This window comes from Lissotriton vulgaris, chromosome 5 (assembly GCF_964263255.1).
Source record: "Lissotriton vulgaris chromosome 5, aLisVul1.2, whole genome shotgun sequence".
Classification (NCBI taxonomy): domain Eukaryota; kingdom Metazoa; phylum Chordata; class Amphibia; order Caudata; family Salamandridae; genus Lissotriton; species Lissotriton vulgaris.
The window spans coordinates 1,315,475,349-1,315,497,990 of record NC_141693.1 but is presented as its reverse complement, the minus strand read 5'-3'; the positions used below and the strand labels follow the sequence as shown (position 1 = coordinate 1,315,497,990).

The 22,642-nt window shown below is 44.7% G+C and overlaps 1 protein-coding gene across 8 annotated transcripts in view; it reads right to left on the bottom strand.

Moving 5' to 3' along the window:
* The window catches only part of ANKS1A (ankyrin repeat and sterile alpha motif domain containing 1A), a 1,304,293-nt gene that overhangs the window by 616,181 nt on the left and 665,470 nt on the right, over positions 1-22,642 (bottom strand). For all 8 annotated transcript variants that reach the window (XM_086923222.1, XM_086923220.1, XM_086923226.1 and 5 more), the window contains one exon: positions 7,574-7,663. In XM_086923222.1, coding sequence (XP_086779348.1) covers positions 7,574-7,663 — 90 coding nt within the window. The remainder of the gene's footprint in view (positions 1-7,573; positions 7,664-22,642) is intronic.

The window sequence follows — 22,642 nt, the reverse complement described above, 5'->3', positions numbered from 1 at the left end:
GATAGGGCACTGTTGGGTTTAAGTTCAGACAGGTACTTGTGAGTTTTTAACAGTTAAGTTTTCTTTGGGCAGTGTATGGTATGAGGTAGGAAGTAGAAATATAAAAAAGTGTATGTGAAGAAGCCTAAGAAAATTCATAATTATACCAGAGAAGCCTAATTCAATCTATAACTATAACAGAGAAGCCTATCTCAATCTGTAATTATAACAGAGGGACAGTAAATAACTGTCAGAAAACGTTTTTACAAATGAACTTAAAGTGCCCCTTACAAATGTATAACTTACCTTATAGAAAGGTGATGAAGATAAATGAGAAAATCCTTTAAAGATGTATCTCAGGTAGTTGTAGTCAAAATGGCAGTGTTTCCCTCTAATTTTTCATTTATATTCTTGTACATAACCAATCAAATGTCATGAAAAAAAAGTAGAAAATGAAAGTAACATTTTAATTGGTTGTAAATTGTAACACTTCATATGTGTTTTTGTCATGTAATTTACCTCAGGATATTTAGACAGGGCTACAGCCCAAATGGCTCAATGGAATACCATCAAATGTGGGATAATGGTAGGGACTGGTATGTAGTAGGGTCTATTCTATATTTGGTGAAAGTGTGCCCAGTGGTTTGTGATGTAATTTCATTTCCTACATTTTTTTGGGAGCGCTTACCAGTGCGCGCCCCGGTACGCGTACCGGGAGCGCTACGGGAGTCCGCCATTTTGTGTTTCGGTCGAATTGAGACACAAGATGAAGGACAAACAACGTTGGGAATGGGTAAAAAGGGGCACAGTAGACACCCCCTGACCCTCTAGGTTTTCTGAGGGGAGTTTAGGAGGGGCAAAAATGCAACAAAAAAAAATTACTTTTCGCGGGGGGAGCGCCCGGTACGCGCACCGGGGAGCATACCGGGGAGCGCTCCAAGACAAAAAACAAAAACAAAAAATTATGAATATACATAAAAAAAATAGTATAACAAATATACAATATAGGATTCATTTAAAAAAATATTACATTACATAGCTATAGAAATTTGCTATTAAAAAACCGATGAAATTCACTGAAAAAACCATAGGTTTCAAACCAGTTATAGTTAGGAAATAGCATTTAAAAAAACGATGAAATTCACTGAAAAAACCATAGGTTTTAGGCACGTTATAGTTAGGAATTAGCATTTAAAAAACCTATTAAATTCACTGAAAAAAACAGAGGTTTCACACCAGTTATAGTTAGCTGGAAATTTTACTGACATAAAACCATTGAAATTCCCACTTTATAGTTAGTTGGACTCACTATAACTTGCGCGCCTGCAATGCACTGCTGATGACGTCACATATTACATCACTCATGACATGGTCAGTGACATCACTCATGACATCACTGATGACACCATCCTTGTGACAGAATGACAGACCTCTTTCCAGTGTAATGTAACCCTTGAAACACATAATAGAAAATAACATTTTCAAAAAAATGGAGATACCCATACCAGTTACAACAACCAATTCAGTAATTCCACCATCTATATACACATCCACCAACAGTTCTATATAGTCACTCATACATATACTCACTCATCATATGTAGTGATACACCTATACATCCTGTTACACACCGACAGACATCCAAAAGTTACTCACACACATACTCACACATGCAAATAAACTATTAAACATCCATTTATTTGCATATACAGATATACACACACTACCACCTTACTTCTAAGGAAACTTACACATACTTACTCTCTCAAACAATCACTTATAGAAACACATACTTATTTAAACAGGAACTCTTACAATCTCTCACTCTCACATATACTGACTTATATACATCAATACTCAAATATACTAGATTAAAACGTATGTAGTTACTGATAAAGACACTATTGAGACAGTCATTCACTCACTAACACACACATATACACACTCATCCACCCATACAGTCCTGCACATATGCTGTCTTCATAACACATACAAACAGTGAGTCAGTCTTTGATGCATCTATGTGCTAAGTAACACCCCCACCAAACCATACAGACACTTATACTGATACTAAAAAAAATCTAATAACCCATATACACACACATGTAGCTACTCACCAACACATGCAGCCACTTATACACAAAGTGAAACACGGATACATATATTTAAATATTTAAACGATAGTCGCTAATATATGTATTCACTAAGATACACTTAATAAGCCAGTTAACCAATCAATTTAAAAAAAAAAAACATCCATTTAGACACTTATTTAAACATTTATTCTTCCATCGACCTTTATATATACATATATAAAACATTTATTTTTCAGAAAGACACACATTCACTGGATGGTGTCATCAGTGATGTCATGAGTGATGTCACTGACCATGTCATGAGTGATGTAATATGTGACGTCATCAGCAGTGCATTGCAGGCGCACATGTTATAGTGAGTCCAACTAACTATAACGTGGGAATTTCTATGGTTTTATGTCAGTAAAATTTCCAGCTAACTGTAACTGGTGTGAAACCTCTGGTTTTGTGAAACCTCTGGTTTTTTTTCCATATATATATTATATATATATATATATATTCACTGAAAAAACCAGAGGTTTGTGGAGAGTGCCTACCTGAAATAAACCTGCACGTCTGAAAAGTACCTCTCGAGTGCTGTCGTCTTCTTTTGAAGGAAAGAGGAATTGGAGCGTTTATATATATATATATATAAAATGAATGAAAATAAACAAACATATACAGAATTTACACTGTACAATAATAGGTGCCAAAGAAGGGTACATACAATGACCAGAACAGCGGCCATGGGCTGAAGGTGAGACAATGGCAAAATGCAAACCAGCCACATAACATTGTCTAAAGAGAGAGGATGGGGCGGAAGTACACACTCCAGAAAGCCAAAGGAGCAGAGAGAAACAGCACTACCAACAGAACGGTACAGTTAGGCAGTCGAGAGACAATTGAACAGAAACCGCAGGGGAGAAACAACCCCGCTAAAATAGAGAAATAAAGACCACAATGGAGGACCAGGAAAAAGGGACTGAGGTGGATGGGGCCAACACCTAGTAACAATGTGGTTGAGGATCCTAATGCCAAGATCATACTCAGTAGCCAATTAGTACAAGGGAGACTAGCACTCAGGGGTGAGAACTGCAAACGTACTTGCAAACAGTGGAGGAAATTCTCCAGAAAAGAATCCTAAGGGATTACAACTTCTGTATGATCTAACCTGGAGTGGACAGACATGACAATCACCTTATACCTCCAAAAAGGGCAGAAGGTACACCTGAAGAACAGCCTGGCCAGTAACGGAAGGTTGGGATTCGCCTCAATGGTGTAACGGAAATGGCTCTAATCAAAAAGTAAAGCATTCCGCAGCTCTGCGCAAGGCAGAAGCAGAGGAAAAACAGGCCATGCAGAGGCACAGTGGAACTAAGGAGGTCAAGTGGCCGCCTAATGCCAAGATACGGACAAGGGATGGCCACAAGGAACCTAAGAGAGAACAAGCATTGGCATAGCCAATAAGCATCGCTTTTGGAACCTTCTAAGTATTTAGTTATGCAGCACAATATCCTTGGTGCCACAACATTAACTTTTTCATGGTTAAACACTTATAAGGTGCCAAAGGCGAGACCTATTGGCTATGCCAATGCTTGTTATTTATTGCTGGCGGGCTGGAGGGAGGGCAGTGTAGGAGAAAACACTGAGGGAAGGAGGACGAGTGTGGGGCAACACATACAAAGGCAAGTCTGTGAAATAAAGTGCTATGATGCAGCTAACACTGGCCGTATCAAATTTTCTTTGTATTGTAGGGCAGGAGGCAACATGGAGATAGTGGTAGAGGCAAGAGGAGGGAGTGGAGGAAACTTGGAGTGTGAATAAGTACACAAGGAAGACACCTGAAAAACTTGCACTCTTGTAGAGTAACTAAACCAAAATTTTAGTTTTTAAAAATAAGTAGTGAGAGGTGTCAAGCAATCGCACGGACAGCAGGAAAGGGATTGATTGGGCAAGGAACAAGGCAAACAAGTGCACAGGTGGGGGGCAACCAACAACAGGTACAGCATGAGGCAAACACTAACATGGACAGTGGTTGGGGTAAGCAACAACATGGACAGAAAAAGGAGGCAACAAAAAACACAGAAAACGGGTGAGAGCAAGCTATAACAGCAGGTGGAGGGCGAGAGGGGCAGAAAAACATTATGGAGAGCAGGTAAAGACAAACAGTAACATGGGCAGTGGTTGGAGACAAGCAACAACACAGACAGAAAGATGGGGCAAGAAACAACATGCATCGGTTAAGAAAGACTATAAGCACATGAGGGAGCCAACTCTCAAACACAAACTATCAAGGAGTGCCTCCAAAACACAAGCAGTGGAATAACACACGTTCTTTGGCCATGCTCCAAAATGCGAACTCTGACCTCACTCAGCATCTCAGATGACTCATTGCCCCTCACTCATCGCCATTGGGTCATTGCAGATCTATCAGGAGCTCGGTCTAGTTCACAATCATGGTGCAGTGTATTGATGTCAAAGTTGCAGTTATGTGAACAAAAGACGCCTTTCATTAACAACTAAACAAAAGAGGAATGGGCATCAATTGAGGGTCACTAGGGGTGGTAGCAGCAGCTACTCCTGAATGGATGGTTGCTACTCTCCTCACGTAGCTTGTGACCCCTGCCGGCAAGCCAGGCACATTCTAGGTGGATGTGTGTTTATGCACAGGGGAGCAGCATGTTCCCTGCTATTTACTGCTGTATGATGAGTGCTGAGGTTTGTGTCACCTAGAGTGTTTTTGAAATTCTTCCTGGACAGCCCCTGCAGTAGTTTGATTGTCTGAAACGATATGCATTTATTTACAGTGTTTTGTCTATTTTGTCTAGGCCACAGTGGTAGCATTTTCTAAAGCCCTTACTAAAAGTCTCGCCAGAGCATCGCATGCGCTGGCTCAGGCGAGACCTAAAAAGGGGCGGACAGGGGCTGGTCTCACCCGTGTATAGCGAGGACTAGCATAATAAACACTAACACCTGAAGAGAGATAGAAGGAACACCACTCAGGGCGGGCCCAGAAAAAAACAGAAAGCCAAGAAACATACCCCTTCCCTTGCATCTGCTAGGAAAGAAAGGCATCAACAGAGTGGAAGGGAAGAGGCCTCTGGCCAGTGTGGAAAAACACTCAAAGGGGCGGCTGGGCAAGGCACACAAGACGGCCCCTGTGCACCATCTGCCGACTCGCAGCAGTTCACTAAGCACGGCATGTGGAGTCCTCTCTAAGGTGTACAATGGCATCAGAAACCTCTTAAGGAATATCTGTAAGGCATACAGACTAAGTACACTGTCGGACAGGGAACAAGGCAACAGTGCATCCGTACAATACCACGACAACACCCCAATCAGAACCTGGGTAGAAAGTAAAGAAGATCGTGCAGCCACCGGCATGGACAACAACAGGTTCAGAAACTAAGGCGTGCCTCACAGAGCACCCTGGGACCACAACCTGTCATTGACAGGGTAAAATACAAAAAGTGAATACGGGTCTGGGCAGAGCAACACAGACGGCACGTGGAGGGACTAATGAAAAGAAGAAGCCAAATGATACAGCCCAATACCAGTCCACACAGAAGGGAATGCAGAAGACCATTCCCAGCTCAAACAAGTACAGGGGGGGGGGGACAGTATGTTAATCCGGCATTAATATTTCACTCCACTCCGACAATCCCGAAAAAAGGGTAAAGATGACAGCCAGACTGACCATTGAAAGCGAACTGTACAGCCTCAGAAAAAACAGAGGTATTCAGCCAGGCACGCCGGCGAAGAGCCACTAAAAGGGCATGGCCCGTCGCCAGAATCTGTGATATTCATGTCACACAAATCAGTAATGTAGCCACCTGACTACCATCCTGGATCAGCAGTCACAAGAGTCATCAAGAAAAGAAGGGAGAAGGCTTGAGATCGAATCCCACAGCACATGTGAAAAACTGCCCAAAACACAAGCGGTATTAAGGAACTGTAAAACTCTGCATATGGGTGTTCAGTGCAAGTGCAATTAAAGTAGCTGGAGTATAAATACAATTATTAAAAGGTCTAGAAACAGTATAGCCCTTGACTGAAGTGCTGTCACAGGTAGGCTTGTAAACCTATTCCTGGTTCACAAGATAAACGCCCTCAGAGTAGGTCGCTGCAAGAGGCAAGTACGTCTGCTGCCATCATTCCTTATTGAGACCAAAGAAGTCCCCCTACTTTGCCATTAAAATAAATCTCCGGACAAAGGCTGCAATCCCTGAAAAGGCAGTATTCATTTTTAGTGGAATCTACCGATTGAAGCACGTAGATATTCAATAAAATGAGTGTAGCCACAACCTTATAAGACACTTACAAGTTTTAGCTTAAATTCCTGCAGGGGTTTGACAGGAAATGCATCAGGTACATATAAGATGAAGAAGATAACACAATTTGTTATTAAAATAGACATAGTTACCTGGGCATTAGCTCATTACCCACAGCAAGAGATCACAGGCATGATGATGAAGATAATGGAAAAACATGTGAGGCTACAGGCGTGCATGCTCATATAGATCATGAATGTCTAAATGGGCTACAAATCATAGGCAATCAGCATGAGGCGTATAAGTAAGCAGTATGGCAATTTGCCTTGCTTTGCAGAAATCCAAACCAGTTGGAGGACTGGATGAATTGCTTGTTGAAGCTCAATCACTTTATCAGAAAGTTGGGGTAACAAAGCCTCAGCTCTCCCACAAGATTAGTCTTCATACATATCTGTGCAAAAAGAATTAAACACAACTTGTGATGGGCCACTTGGCTTGTCACATGTGCAGGTATGGCCTAGCTGCAACAAAAAAAATTCACATTTTAAAAGACTAATAGGTTGTGAGTTGGTAGACATACTAAATACAGACTGATATTTGAAGCAAGCAACTGAATTCAACCACAAGCAGCTGATGCACTCTATGTTAAGAAAACAATTCAATCCACAGCACAATTTCTTTAAAATGTAATCAGCAGAGTATTCATTAACGTTCAATTCAAATTTTTGTTTCCTACTTGTATCTACTAAATTGGTCTTCTTAAACACTGGCCATTGGTTTGCTTGTTCATAAGTTTGGAATTTGTGTTGGAAAGTTGGACACTGATCTCTCCTGGCCCTCTGAATAATTCTAGGCACCCTAGACTTAGTACAATTGCAGCTGAATGTGTTCTTTGAAGTGAATATGCATGCATTAGGTGTAATACCATGTTTAATTGTGAACAAGATTTGGATTCATTTGGACACCGGACTTTAATACGGAATTCATAACTATTATGCCATCTTTCTGTGGCTATAAGCAATCAATGTCCCTCGTTACTGGGCAACCTGGAAGTTTGCAGCATAAGCATGACATCATGAAAAGTTGTCTTGATATGTAGCATAACAGATCAATTACTCTATTATTCTGGCAGCATATCAAACCAGCTCCTTGAATGCAATACCTTTCTTTTCTAATGAAATACCAATAGTTATCAAAATCGATCAGTAATGATGCCCAACCATCATTTTCCCCCCACCAAAGGCTTACCTCACATGGCGCATTAGGACCTAGCCTCTTCTCGCGATGCTCCTCTTCTTCATCAGGGGGTGGCTTTGCTGGAGGCGGAGGACGTTCTCTCTGCACCAGTTAAAAGAAACATTAAGGCATGTGATTCAAGCACAATCAGATACAATTCTTTGCATAAGATAAGCATTCAGAGAAGAAGTCGATGATCCACACCTCAAGGTAGCTATTGCATGCAGCATCAATTGGAGAAAGGCATACAGCACGTATAAAAAGGGTATGCAACAACAAAGAGCAGGAGACCTACACCACTACAGATGGGTTAATGTTAGAAATCATTAACACCTAATGAATCCCTTAAATTACTACAAAGAAAGTAAGCATGCCAAAGTCAAAACTGAATACTTTCAAAATACATCTGGTTTCCTTAGTTTTCATGGACTCTTGCTTTATAAATGTACACAAACTAACATGTCTTATTGCTGGGATAACCAATTGAGTCAAAGGAAGATCAAGGGTGCAGGGAAGCAAACATGGCTGCCCTGAAAAAATCTCCTCAGTTATTGTCTTTAAAGGTTTATATGGTGGGGCCTTAAGGACCTAAATTTCACACTAGGCTAAATAATAGAAAAACGTTTACTGCCCCACAGTCCTCTGAGAATACACACACTGACATCACCAGGAAACCTCAAGTGAAAGGAGGCTTTGGGAGGACTTGTCTAAGTGTGCTGTGGTAAATAGACACTGCATTACCAATACTTTGTGGCCCAAGGGAATGTGGCAAAGGAAGAGATGAGAAGTGATTGCGGGAATGGAGAATGGCACAACAGGAGGAAGTCACATTGCTTGGCCCCGGCTCTGAAGGATGGACGTGCCCATTATGCTCGAGTCGTCGCCCTGTCTTCCCTCAGTGATAACTTTGTGTAGGTAGGAAATCTATTCAGGTTCTCGACAGTATGCTTGGGTGATCTAGACCCGCATGATCTCAAACAGTTTGGGGATCCTCTACGACACATAACCATTAAAAATGTATACTAACTCCTCCGGTGACCCCCCTTGTGGGGTGCGTTTTGGATTCTCTTTTCCTCCTCTCTCCGGAGAGTTGACGTTTACATTATTTCCAATCTTGCTGCCCTATTGGAGGAACAAGTCACAGCCTGTATTGGAGTGTGCCCACCCCATTTTATTTTTATACTTGTTCGATTCATCTCTCATTGCCCTGAGGAAAGTCACCTCAATCGTGGTGTTTCACCGAAACGCACATGGGTGCATTGTCTGTTGATCAAATGAAACTATGATTTCTATGATATTACATATAAATTATGAAATGTTTATTTTTATCTGGTTGTGTTTGTCTCTGTATGACATATTTGCACAATACAGGTTAAAAAGTGTCACTGTACCAACAAGCAGCTATGAGAATATTGAGGCATCCTGCTTGGTATTTTTGTTTTTAATCGATTATGCTGTACGAGAGAGTATGGTATGTATGTCTCATGCTTTGGTGTGCTGTTCATGGTTTTGATGCGCAAGTGAAAGGTTCTTTAAAAAATTTTTTTGATAAAAAGAAAAAAGTATTCAGAAATGTCGGTGTCTGTGAGGAAATAGAAATTTTTACGTGGCCAATGTGTCCCCTGCATGTACCCCACGTTTAGCGTATGTTCATGTCACCCATGCACTTTCCCTCCCATGCCTGTAAATAATAATGCCTCTGCATTTCCGTCCCATGTTAGAGTATCAGTCACCAAGCCTTCCATGAAAGAAACGCTAATTCTGCACTGAGGCCTATGTTGGCCATGTTGCCAATGTATTTGCATGGTGCACATTTAAAAGTCGAGATGAACCCGTTTTGTGGCTCAGCCGAGCCAGGACCCGAATTCAGGCCTCATGCCTCCCAGACACTCTGAAAGCTGCAGTTTAGCTATGTATCCCTGACCTCTCGCATACTTTCTGCTCAGCCGAGAGGGGCCCAGTCCGGCCTGCCAAGACAGTATTTTGCTCACAGTTATCTGCTCTGCTCCAAAGAAACACATTCCTGCCCAGTGAAGAAGGTAAACAGAACCCGTCCACAGAGATAGAGCCCAGCCTTTCTGTCTCCGTTTAAGTGATTTACAGAGCTCGCATCCACAGAAGGCCCATGGCCCCCACGCAATGCACGAAGAAATATATGCACACACTGGCTTTTAGTGATGAGCAACCTTTGCTCGAGCGACCTTTACATCAGACAACACATCCTCCAAACTTAAGATATCAGATAATACCAGGCGTGCAGGTCGTCCTGACACTCAAGGCTTCTCTACTAGAACGAAAGTCAGCTCCCCCCAGCTTCCCCCAGTTACACGTCAATTACACGTCATGACCAAGTGGCGCACACAAGTAGGGTAAAGGTTCCAGCTGACCGTGCAGACCCCCTCCATGTATCCACCCACCTATGACACACCTATGACTCCTCAAGGGGACGCCCACGTGTACGCCTTCTTACAAGCCCTTTTGCACGCCCATGTGCTCTTATCTCTCTCTTTCACTTGCTCCGCCTGGAGCGCTCCGCCTTCTCTATGCAACGCAATGTATGTTTAATGTATAAATAATGTACTCTGTGAAATAAAGTTCAGAAGACCCTTCCTGAACCTTTGTGGTGATGGAACCCGATTCTCCCTTAACTCGAGTTACTGAAATAAAGCCCTTTTGAATCGGACACCACGGACTCTGCCTCTCATTATATGCATGACCCTTTGTTTAAGTATAGAAATTCCGACAGGGTAATATTTTTTTTACCACATCTGTGAAAACAAAAACAAATAAGAATTAATATTTATGAACCATGCCTCTGGATGTTGGCTCTACAATCAATTGAATTGTTTCTATGAATTGTTGGAGTTCTACCCATTTTTGATTAGAAAGGAGTATTTAGAGGTCATTAACTTCTCTGTGTGTTGTTCCCCCTGGTTCCTCATTCACTATCTGCCTACAGGGGCCCTCTGTTTTTGTTTTAACAACAGTAGGAAGTAACTTTGCACAGGAAGCAACAGAAGCCCAGGTGTGTGGCAGCCATTCTATGAACTGGACTATACTAGCAGAATAAAGTACTGTAGGCACTTATACTTTTAACTTTACTGGTGGTCAATTAGTACTAGGTTCAATATTTGGTGCAGTCTCTGAAGCAGATATAGGGCCTTATTTAGATCTCGGCGGATGGAATACTCGGTCACCCTTCCGTCCGCGGTATTAAGATCTCCATAGGATATAATGGGATCGTAATACGGCAGAGGGGATATCCGTCACATTTGTGACCGAGTATTTCCCTCCGCCAAGATTTAAATCAGGCCTATAGTCCTCACTGTCGTCCTAAATCTTACCTGGTAAGATTGGTTATTCCCCCAGTGAATTCTACAGGGCCTCTTGACAGGATCAGGAATACTGCATCTTGAACATAGACTCCTTTAGTTGAACATTTTTATAAAGAACTGTAGGGTAAAACTGGAAAGATCAGAAAGGGAAACCTTTCAGCTAAAAAGGAAGGGTGAGTGTGATACAGAGCTATTTGTAACCAGCACAATAACATGTGACAAACGCAGTCTTCAATCAAGAGCTGTGACTGGGAATCTAAGCAACGTACTAAGATTCCTGTGCTTCTGCTTTAGGAGTATCCTAGTTGTTGCAATTAGAATAATCTGAAATGTCCAAGTTTAAGACTTATGAAGTGCTAGATAATCCTTATACCATGAGTAAGAAATGAAAACATTTACAGTAATGACCATCATAAAATATGAAATACAACATGTATTTTAAAACAGTTGGATGGTAAAAACATGGCTGAAACATTTATTTGACTGGGGAAGCAGAATTATGATGGACTGGACCATCTAATTTATCGACTAACAGGGCAATATCAGCGCTCTTGGAGAAGTCTTTTGTCGTCACAAGACTGATGACTCCTCCCTTGGGTGCTAGTGCGCATGGGCATCGGCTCCATCCTTAGATTGTTTTGCCATAGTAGGGTTAGATGGAGTAGTATGATAGAATACAGAAAGAGATGCCCATGTAAGTGTATCTAGATAAGATAGTGTTGGAACAGACAGGTTCCCGGGGAGGCAGGGAGGGCATGTACCACTCTGCAGCACTGTATGCCAAGAAAAGATGCATACTGGTAAGTAGCATATTCCGTTGAGGCATATGGGCTGCAGATGGTACATTTATGAATAGATTACACAGCAGTTACCTCCCTAGCGGTGGTCACCAGTGTCTGTTGCAACAGTTTGAAATAAAGTCTTTAGTACAGCCTGGCCCACTCTAGCCTGTTGTGTTGCTTGCACATCAATACAGTAGTGTTTTGTGAAGGTATGCGGTGTAGCCCAAGTTGCTGCTTTGCATATGTCATCCAGGGGAATGTTTCCTAAGAATACCATAGATGCCCCTAGTTTACGTGTAGAATGAGCTCTATGAGGTACAGTTAGTGTCCTTTTTGCTTTAATGTAACATATTTGTATACATTTTACAATCCACCTTGCAATGCCTGCTTTAGAGATAGGATTGCCCTTATGTGTTGGTGAAAAAGCTACAAATAGTTGTTTGTTTTTCTTGAAAGTTTGTGTTCTTTCTATGTAATACAATATTGCCCTTTTGACATCTAATGTATGTAGGGCCCTTTCTGCTACCGTCTGTGGTTTTGGAAAGAAGACTGGTAGTTCCACTGGTTGATTGATGTGGAATGCTGAAATTACTTTAGTAAAGAATTTTGGGATTGTTATAAGAACCACTTTATTCTGGTGTAACTGTAGGAATGGTTCTTGTATTGTGAACGCCTGTAATTCACACACTCTTCTGAGGGAGGTAATGGCTATTAGGAAGGCCACCTTCCATGTAAGGAATTGTATTTCACACCTATGCATAGGTTCGAAAGGTGGTCCCATTAGTCTGGTGAGTACTATGTTGAGATTCCAGACCGGGCAAGGCGGTAGTCTTGGTGGAATGACTCTTTTGAGGCCTTCCATGAAGGCTTTTATTGCTGGCACTCTAAACAGGGATAGGTGTTGCCTGTTTTGCAGGTACGCTGCTATAGCTGCAAGATGTACTCTAATGGAGGTGTAAGCAAGGTTACATTGCTGTAAGTGTAGTAAGTAGCAAATAATATTTTTTGTGGATGCGTCCAGAGGGTTGATGTTGTTACTGTTACAGTATACAGCAAACCTTTTCCACTTTGCTGCATAGCATGCTCTGGTGGTAGGACGTCTTGCTTGCTTAATGATTTCCATACAGTTTGGAGGTAAATTTAAGTATCCAAATTCTATGACCTCAGGAGCCAGATCGCTAGGTTCAATTGTTTGGGATCTGGGTGCATTATTTCTCCATGGTTCTGTGTAAGGTGCATGGGTAATATTTGTAACTTTTGATGTGTTACTTGTGAGAGTTGCAGGAGCGTGGTGAACCATGGTTGTCGTGCCCACGTGGGTGCCACTAGTATCATGGTCATTGAATGTTGTTGTAGTTTTCAAACCACTAATGGAATTAGTGGGAGAGGGGGAAAAGCGTATGCAAATTTGTTGGACCAATTTATCCATAATGCATTGCTCTGCGACAGGTGGTGTGGGTACCTGGATGCGAAGCTTTGGCATTTTGCGTTCTGATGAGAGGCAAAGAGATCTACCTCTGGTTGTCCCTATCTTTGGGAGAATGGCTGCAGTATTTGGTCGTGCAGTTCCCATTCATGTATTTGTTCTGACTCTCTGCTTAAGATGTCTGCTATCTGATTTTGAACTCCTGGTAGGTGTTCGGCTAACAGATGGATGTTTTGAGGAATGGCCCATCTCCAAATCTCCTGCGCTAGTCTGGATAGTTGGAGAGAGTGTGTCAACCCCTGTTTTTGAATATAATACATTGCTGTCATGTTGTCTGTTCTGATTAGGACTGCTTTGTTGAGAATCTGCATTTGAAAAGCTTTAAATCCTAGAAACACTGCTAATAGTTCTAGATGATTGATGTGCAGTCTTTTTTGCTGTACAGTCCATCTTCCCTGTACTGTATATTTCTCCATATGCGCTCTCCATCCGGTGAGCGATGCATCCGCTGTTAGTATCACTTGTGGAATTGGTTCTAGGAACGATCACCCCTTGGAAATGTTTGTTGTGTTCCATAACTTCAGAGAGCGATGTGTGCGGTCGTCTACCAACACCAGATCTGTAATCTGACCTTGAGCCTGATTCCACTGTGTTGCTAGACATTCTTGCAGCGGACGCATTTGTAGGCTGGCATATGGTATTAGCAGTATGCAAGAGGACATCATCCCTAATAGTTGCATGAACACTCGATCTGTTAGTGAGTGTTGTGGTTAAAATCTTTGAATCAATGTGAGCATTGTTTGAATCCTGACTGGATTGGGATATACTCTGGCTTTTTCTGTGTCTATATTAGCCCCTAGATATTGTTGAACTTTGTTTGGTTGCAGGTGGGATTTTGTGTAGTTCACCGTAAACCCTAGCTGGTGCAGGAACTGAATTGTCTTTTGTGTGTTTTGAAGACATTCTTTTTGTGACTTGGCCTTTATTAGCCAGTTGTCCAAGTAAGGGAAGACATGTATTTGTTGTCTTCTTAGGTGAGCTGCAACCACCGCTAGGCATTTTGTGAACACCCTTGGTGCTGTTGTGACCCCAAACGGAAGGACTTTGAACTGATAATGTTGTCCTTCTACAACAAACCTGAGGTATTTCCTGTGGGCTTTGTGAATTGGGATATGAAAGTAAGCATCTTTTAGATCCAGTGTAGAAAGAAAGTCCCCTTTCTTCAGTAAAGGAAGTACTTGTTGGAGCGTTACCATGTGGAAATGTTCCGAATTTATGTATGCATTGAGAGGTCTGAGGTCTAGTATTGGCCTTAGAGACCCGTCTTTTTTGGGAATTAGAAAGTATAGAGAGTATACCCCTGTTCCCAGTTGATGTTGTGGAACCTTCTCTATGGCATGTTTTTGTAGCAGTGATAGTACTTCCTGCTTTAACAATGTTAGATGATCTTGACTCATTGAACGCTGTTTAGGGGGGGATGTTTGGTGGGGTAGCTGTGAGTTCTAGGCAATAACCATGTTGGATATTTTGTCTCACCCACCTGTCTGATGTGATGTTTTCCCAGACAGGTAGGAACTGCGATAGACGTCCCCCGACCGGTGTTATATGGTCTGGGGGGAGCTGTATGAAGTCACTGTTTTGGGGTAGGAGAGTTGCGGTTGTTGTTATTTCCGCGACCTCTACCCTTGTTGTTACCTCTGTAACTGCCTCTAGAATTACCTCTGGGTGATGTTGGTGTAAAAGAGGTGGATTGCTGGCTTGTGCCTGTATTCTTTGATCTGCCTCTATAGGTGGATCTAAGAAAGGAACCCCTTTGAGTTGGCTGTTGCAATGCTCCCATTGATTTAGCCGTTTCTGTGTCCTTTTTCATCTTTTCTAACGTCTCATCTGTACCTGAGCCGAAAAGTGTTTTCTCATCAAAAGGTTCTTTCAATAAGGATGTTTGTACCTCTTGTTTGAACCCTGAGCCTCTAAGCCATGCATGTCTTCTTAACATGATACTGGTGTTTATGGATCTTGCTGCAGTGTCTGCTGCGTCTAAGGCGCACTTAATGGAAGTGTTAGTTATTATCTTCCCTTCTTGTGTGAGCTGATCTGCCCTTTTCTGATGTTCCTTAGGGAGACGTGTAATGAGTTTTTTTAACTCATCATAATGAGCCCTATCATAACGTGCAAGTAATGCTTGCGTATTAGCTATGCGCCAGCTGTTTGCCGCTAGGGATGCTACTCTTTTGCCAGAGGCATCTATTAACTTGGACTCCTTGACAGGAGGAGGAGCTTCTCCTGTAGTTAATGAGTTTGCTCTCTTGTGAGCGTTTGTGACTACTAGCGAGTCCAGAGGTATTTGTCCTTTGATAAATATTGGGTCCTTTGGTGCTGTCTTATATTTTTTATCAATTCTTGGGTTTAATACCCTAGCCCTCACAGGGTCTTTGAATATGTCTGATGTGTGATTGAGGAGACCCTTAAGCATTGGTAGTGTTCCTGATGTTCTTTGTGCAGCAGGTAGTGTTTCTAAAAGGAAATCCTCTATTTGAGGTTTCGTATGTAAGTCTACCTTGTGGTATTTTGCTGCCCTATTAATTAACTGTGCAAAACCTGTATTATCATCAGGTGGTGAAGGTTTTGAGGGATACAGTTCAGGCTCCCGTTCCCTGCAAAAGTCATCGAGAAGACCGTCAACAAGCAGCTGGCCGCCTTCCTCGAGACGAACGGATCCCTCGACCTCTCGCAGTCTGGCTTCCGGGCCAACCACAGAACCGAGACCGCCCTGATCGCAGCTACCGATGACATCCGAGCCCTGCTCGACAACGGAGAAACAGCAGCCCTCATCCTCCTAGACCTCTCCGCGGCCTTCGACACGGTCTGCCACCGTACACTAGTGCAGCGCCTCAGCAACGTCGGAATCCAGGAGAAGGCACTAGAGTGGATCATCGCCTTCCTCTCCGGAAGGACACAGAGAGTCCGCCTCACCCCGTTCAGATCGGAAGCCACCGAAGTCATCTGCGGCGTTCCTCAAGGCTCCTCGCTCAGTCCAAACCTCTTCAACGTCTACATGAGCCCCCTCGCAAACATCGCACGCCAGCACAACCTCAACATCATCTCCTACGCCGACGACACCCAGCTGAGCCTCTCCCTCACAAAACGACCCCACCACCGCCAGAGCCAACCTTCATGAAGGGATGAAAGAGGTAGCCGAATGGATGAAGAACAGCCGCCTGAAACTGAACTCGGACAAGACGGAAGTCCTCATCCTGGGATCTTCACCCACCGCCTGGGACGACTCCTGGTGGCCCCCCGCCCTAGGCAGCGCACCCAAACCAACAGACCACGCACGCAACCTGGGCTTCATCCTGGACTCCTCCCTCTCTATGACCAGACAAGTCAACGCCGTCTCCTCGTCGTGCTTCAACATCCTGAGCATGCTACGTAAGATCTTCCGGTGGATCCCCACCGAGACCAGGAAGATGGTCACCCAGGCCCTCGTCACCAGCCGTCTGGACTACCGCAACTCCCTCTATGCCGGAACCACCGCCAAACTCCAGAAGAGACTCCAGCGGATCCAGAACGCCTCAGCACGACTCATCCTGGACATCCCCCGTCGCAGCCACATCTCCGGACACCTGAGAGACCTGCACTGGCTCCCGGTCAACAAGAGAATCACCTTCCGTCTCCTCACCCACGCACACAAAGCCCTACACAACCAAGGCCCAGGATACCTCAACAGCCGCCTCAACTTCTACGCTCCCAAACGCCAGCTTTGATCGACCGGCCACGCCCTCGCCGCCGTCCCCCGCATCCGAAGAGCCACCACAGGGGGACGGTCCTTCTCCTACCTCGCCGCCAAGACTTGGAACTCCCTCCCGACCCACCTCCGCCTGACCCAGGACCACCTCGCCTTCAGGAAGCAACTCAAGACCTGGCTGTTCGAGCAGTAGCGGACCCCCCTCCCCTAGCGCCTTGAGACCCTCTGGGTGAGTAGTGCGCTATATAAATGCTTTGATTGATTGAGGGTCATTATCATTATCTGACCCTACATTATAATCTTCCCATGGGTCTGCGTCTTCTGGGACAGTGTCGTCATCCCTAGGAAGTTCTCCCTCCCCTGTGTCACTTTCTACATCTGTTTGAGGTGTAGATGGTCGTGGTGTAGAAGTTGGAGGAATAGCTGGCAGAGTGTGAGGAAGAGGAGAAGAGGGTGTGTCTTTAGGTTGTGGAGACAGGGGGGAGGGGGGGAGAGTTGTATTTGTCCCCATTGGCCTCTTTTTAGGAGGAGGAGCTTTGTCGTCCAACTGTTCATTCTTCCTCTTTTTAGGTAGTTTTGTCACCTTGCCAGTTTGTGGATCGATAAACAAAGTCTTTTGTTTTGGATCTGTCTGATGCTCCTGTGTCGGTACCGAAGTTTTTGGTTCCAAAAGGTGCTTTTGCTTCGGACTGTCAGTGTTTTGTGTTTTCGGCACCGAGAGTTTGTTTGAATCAGATCTTTTCGGTGTCGAGGAAGTCTTCGACGTCGAAGCATGTTTCGGTTTCAACATGGAATGTTCCGACTGCAAGCTTTCCTTGGTATGGAGCTTTGGTGTCGATGTCGATGTCGACCGCTTCGCGAATCCGACATGGTGGGAGGCCGAGTGTTTCGGTTTCGGTTTCATTGCCGAGCCCGAGGGCGGGCGTCAAACTTTTTTCGGTAGTCTGACCGGGCTCGATGTCGGGGTCGACACCAAACGGGGGCGGTTTTTTGGTAAGGGGACGTCGTCACTCACGGTTTGATGATCGATTTCTTCGACGTCAGACTCGTCCACTCCCGACCCGACTCGTCCTCATCTTCTTCTACTTCCTCTTCGGGGTGCTGGGCCTCGGACAACTCCGGGATTGCCTCCGACTGTATTCTCGACACCTCGTGTCTTCGGGCTCAACGGTTTCTAATCGTCGACTTGGAGGAGAATGCTGCGCAGGCTTCACAGTCCCTGGATTCGTATTCAGGTGATAAACAGAGTTTGCACACCTCGTTTAGGTCCTTGTGTGGGAACTTAGCACCACACGGTGGACATCTTTTGAATGGAGTCCTTTCCATGGACTCCGGGCTGGAATACGTCGAGATAGGCCTCTCGGTCTCGTCGACATAGAAGTTGGAAATTTTGTTGTTGACGTCGAAGCTCGTCGAAATAGAAAGGAATTCGCGCTCTATAACAATACCGTCGAATTGGAAAGGGAATACGCGCCGAAATATGACTCTTTTCTCGAAGTCGATCCGAAGCGCTTTGATCCTCATCCGAACCCGATGGCGGAAAAAAACAATCTAAGGATGGAGCCGATGCCCATGCGCACTAGCACCCAAGGGAGGAGTGATCGGTCTTGTGACTACAAAAGACTTCTCCAAGAGAAAAACAAGAGCAGTCATCCGAGCCCAACACCAGATGGCGATCTATTTATAAATGTACCATCTGCAGCCCATATGCCTCGAACTGTTGTTACTATACAAAATAATTAAAAATGATTCAAACAGAAAGAGGCATTCTCTCCTCAAATGTTGCTACCCTTTGTTTGCGTGGGTATGTTTTGGCTGTGGCTGTATTCCGGATGGACCATAGGAAAGACTGATCCAGAAAAGGCTGGAGCTGAAACATGGTAGTATTTAGGGTAAAACCCAAGCTGTGGAGAAAGGGACTAGAAGCTTGAGTTTAGGGTAGGCCCTTCTACCTGCTTACAGTCTCGGGCAGCCAATTATCTAGATAGGAGAGCACACAAGTTTCCCCCTTCTCAGGTGGAAGGCTACCACAGTTAAACATCTGGTTAAGACCCTTGGGACTTCGGGGATTCCAAAGGGCAATACCTTGAATTGGTAGGGTTGACTATGGTGGCCGGCGTGCTGAGCGAATGGGTAAATGAAAATTGGCATCCTTTAACTCTAGGATAATCATGAAGTTTACTTGCTGCAGCAAGGGGGTGACATCCTGTATGGTGGTCTTATGAAAATGTTATGAGAAGACGCATCTGTTAAGAGATCTGAATCGAGGATAGGTGAAGGAAGCTGGCTCTTTATGTGATGTATTAAAAATCTCTTATATTCTGTAAATAGTCCAGGGGGTCCCTTACTAGTGGACAGGAGCTGGCTATGCAATCCCAAAGTGCTCTAATAGGGGGTAGAGTGGTTAAGCAGCCTTTGGCTTAACACAGGAGTGCAAGGTGTTTGCAAATACACACAATGATTAATAAATGATACACAACTCAAAAAGGAGATCCACACCAATTTATAAAAAATAGGAAGCAACTTTATATATGGTTAGGCATTTGAAAAAAATAGTTCAGGGAAGGACATTTTGAAATATAAATTCTTTTCCCTTTAAAAAGTAGATACAGTGCAATTTCGGAGTTCTGCAATGTTATCCTATGGACTCGGCCAGAGGTGACGGGTGCAGTGGTTGATTCGGGTGTCTGGGTTTGGCTGTTCCAGAGGCCTCAGGGTCTTCTCTTTTGGGGTTTCTTCAGAACAGGTCTGCAGTTCACAGGAGATCTTAAGTGTTTTTCGAAGGTAGGCAGTCCTCCCAGGTTTCTGCAGTCAACAGCTGCAGGACGAGTTGACTTTCGTGCAGTTTTCGATGAGGAATGCAGACAGGTCGGCAGGGTTGATACCAGGTCACCTGTTTCTTCTCTCCTCTCTGCTTTTGCAGCTCTTGGGAGTCCCCTCTTTTCTTAGGTCATCAGGATCTACTTCTCTGGTGCCAGGGGCTCCTGCAAATACTAATTTTAGGGGTGCTAGGGGAGTGTAGGGTAGTAGCCAATGAGTTGCGGTCCCTTGGGGTCACTACGCCAACTACATGACCACTTCCTGTGGTAAGTGGGCATGACCCTGTCCCACAATTCATAAGTATGCAATCACAAATATGGCTACTTCTGAAAAATCATGTCCACCTCACAGTTGCCTAGCTTAGGGGTGGTATTATCCTAGAGGTGGCATGTCTACCAGCCTAGCTAAAGTTCCTACCTGTCCAGGTGCCAAGGGACAAAGGGGTCGATTTCCTCTCCTGTGAAGGGGAGCCATAGTCACATTTCAAAGGTGGCAGCCCTTTGAGGCTTGCCATCTAAAGAAGGTTAATCAGCAGATCATTTTGTGGGAAGGGATGTTACACCCTCTTCCAGGACAAGTTTTTGTTCTGGGTCTCACTCTAGTAGCTTAGAGCAGAGTCTCGGGTGGAAGCCTGGAGGAAACCAGCCAGCAAGTACACCAGAGGCTGGTAGGTTTTCAGGGGGTACATCTAAGGTGCCCTCTAAGTGCATGTATTGGTAAATACACTACTGGAATAGTGTGGGTTGCCCAATACAAGATGTTTGATACCAAACATCCCTGTTTTCATTCAAGCCATTGTGTAACTGGGGAACTGCTTTTCACCAGTGTCCAGCAGTTGTCTCAAGATGGCTTTCTGATCATTTGTACTGGCCGTAACAGGACTAATCAGCACAGAGGCATATCTGCTCTTGCAGGTATGCCCTCACATGCAATATTCATCAACCTGCCTTAGGGCTGTTAGGCCTGCTGTAGGGGTGACTTACAAATATTATAGGCAGTGGTTGGGATACAGCACACAGGGATGTGTGACATGCAGTGTTTTCACTTTTGTCTGCACCAACACAAGCAGCCTGTAATGGCAGTCCTGCAGGTGATTGGTGAGGGGCCCCTTAGTGTGGCACAAATTGTGCTGCAGCCCTTAGAGACTCTCCTTAGTACCTCAGGACCTAGGTACCAGGGTACTATATACTAGGGACTTAGGGGGTGCCAAAGGTTTGGCCAACTGGGGGAACAATTGTACAGTTTTGGGAAAAAGAGCTCTGGTGACCTGGTTAGCAGGAGCCCAGTGCACTTTCAGACGAAATCACATTTACCAGGCTTGAAGTGGGGGCGACAATGTCAAACAAGCATTTGCAATGCAATAGGTCTCGGGTTAATTAAATTTGAGCTATTGGCATTGCTAAATATTGCAACACCAACTGCAACAAAAGCTATTGGTGTTGCACTATTTAGCAATGCCAATAGCTCAAACTTTAATAATGCGAGATCTATTGCATTGCAAATGCTTGTTTTCCTGGTGTTGGTACCTGTGGGGAGGCACTACGTGCGTCTATGCGCTGTACAGCAGAACACAGTTCTCAAGAAGTGTATAGTGGCCCACGCTGGTATACCACAACACACTTTGAAGGCCAGTCCCATGCTGGCGTGGGGGGGATGGAAGGAGGGCGGGGGATCGGGGGGGGGGGGGGGGGGGGGGGGTAGGGGAGGTGAAAAGTTAACGCCGTTCCAGATGAGGAGGCTGTGGCTGTGTGTGGTGGGGTGGAGCTGTGGCTGTGTGATGGGGTCGGGCACGTCAGGGTGGATGTATGTATGTGTTGAGTGCGTTCATTCAGCGGGGATCAGTGCGGGCTGCATGGCATAGATGAATGTATAGGGAGGGCATGCATATCAGTGCGGGCTGCAAGGCATAGATGAATGTATAGGGAGGGCATGCATAGGTGGGGACTTTCGAAATAGATGAGGGACATCCCGGGGGCTGGTGGGAAGAGTTGGCTTTCTTGTGTTCGGCCTTTTCATGCCTGGTCTGAGCTGATATGTTTCCGTCCTGTGAAGAGCGCTCACGCAGCGGGGATGCACCCCTGAAAGAGACCAGAAAGGCAGGGGGTGTGTTCATGTGTGTTCATGTGCTGGTATGAACACCCCTCTAAGAGGTTGTGGGGTTCAGTGCTACAAGCAATGGGCTGAGGGGAGCTGTCCCCCTACATTTAAATGCTGCCTTGTTGCTATATTCCACAAGAGTGGAATTTGAGACCTCTGGACAAGAATGTATATTTTAATTAACGTTGCAATGCAATGCTCCGAAATGGGAAAGTATGAATTCTGGCGGTGCAGCTACGTCACCAGCTAACGCCGCTTCCGGTCACACATTCTACGATGCATGCAGCGCCTCGCGGTTTGTCACCCACTTCCACAGACTAGTATTCTGCGTGTCTCCTCCTCAGTTTCCAGCCGGTACATCTTACACGCCTACGAGTAGTGAGCGCGCCGCTTCTGAGTGCCCTTGTAGCGCTGGTCTCCACCTCCGGGGGAAGAGCTGGGTCCGATCCTCTGCTTCGCTACACCCGCCCTCCAGACCCGTGCAATTTTTTTATTTATTTATTTATTTATTTATTTATTTAATGCGTTTTTATATAGTGCGGACTTTACCCGAATCTGTCAGGGCGCTTCACAGTAGGAAAAGAACTGATACATGAAGGAGAAACATTACAAGTTTACAAATTAAATAAAAAAGCCAATGTTAAGTTACATGAGGCAACAAGTCAAATACTGCCGCTTCCTGAAATAAAGCCTGCCTGTTTATCAGCGCCGCGCGCCCCTCTGCAGACTCCCCCTGCATTCCTAAGTCAGTCACGTGACTTCTTCACGAGGCGTGATGTGATCCGATTCTTTCTGCCATGCTGAAAACAGCAGAAGTTCATGCGCGCCATGTAATCCTATGGCAAAGTGATGCGCGTGGCGAGCTCTTGTCCCCAC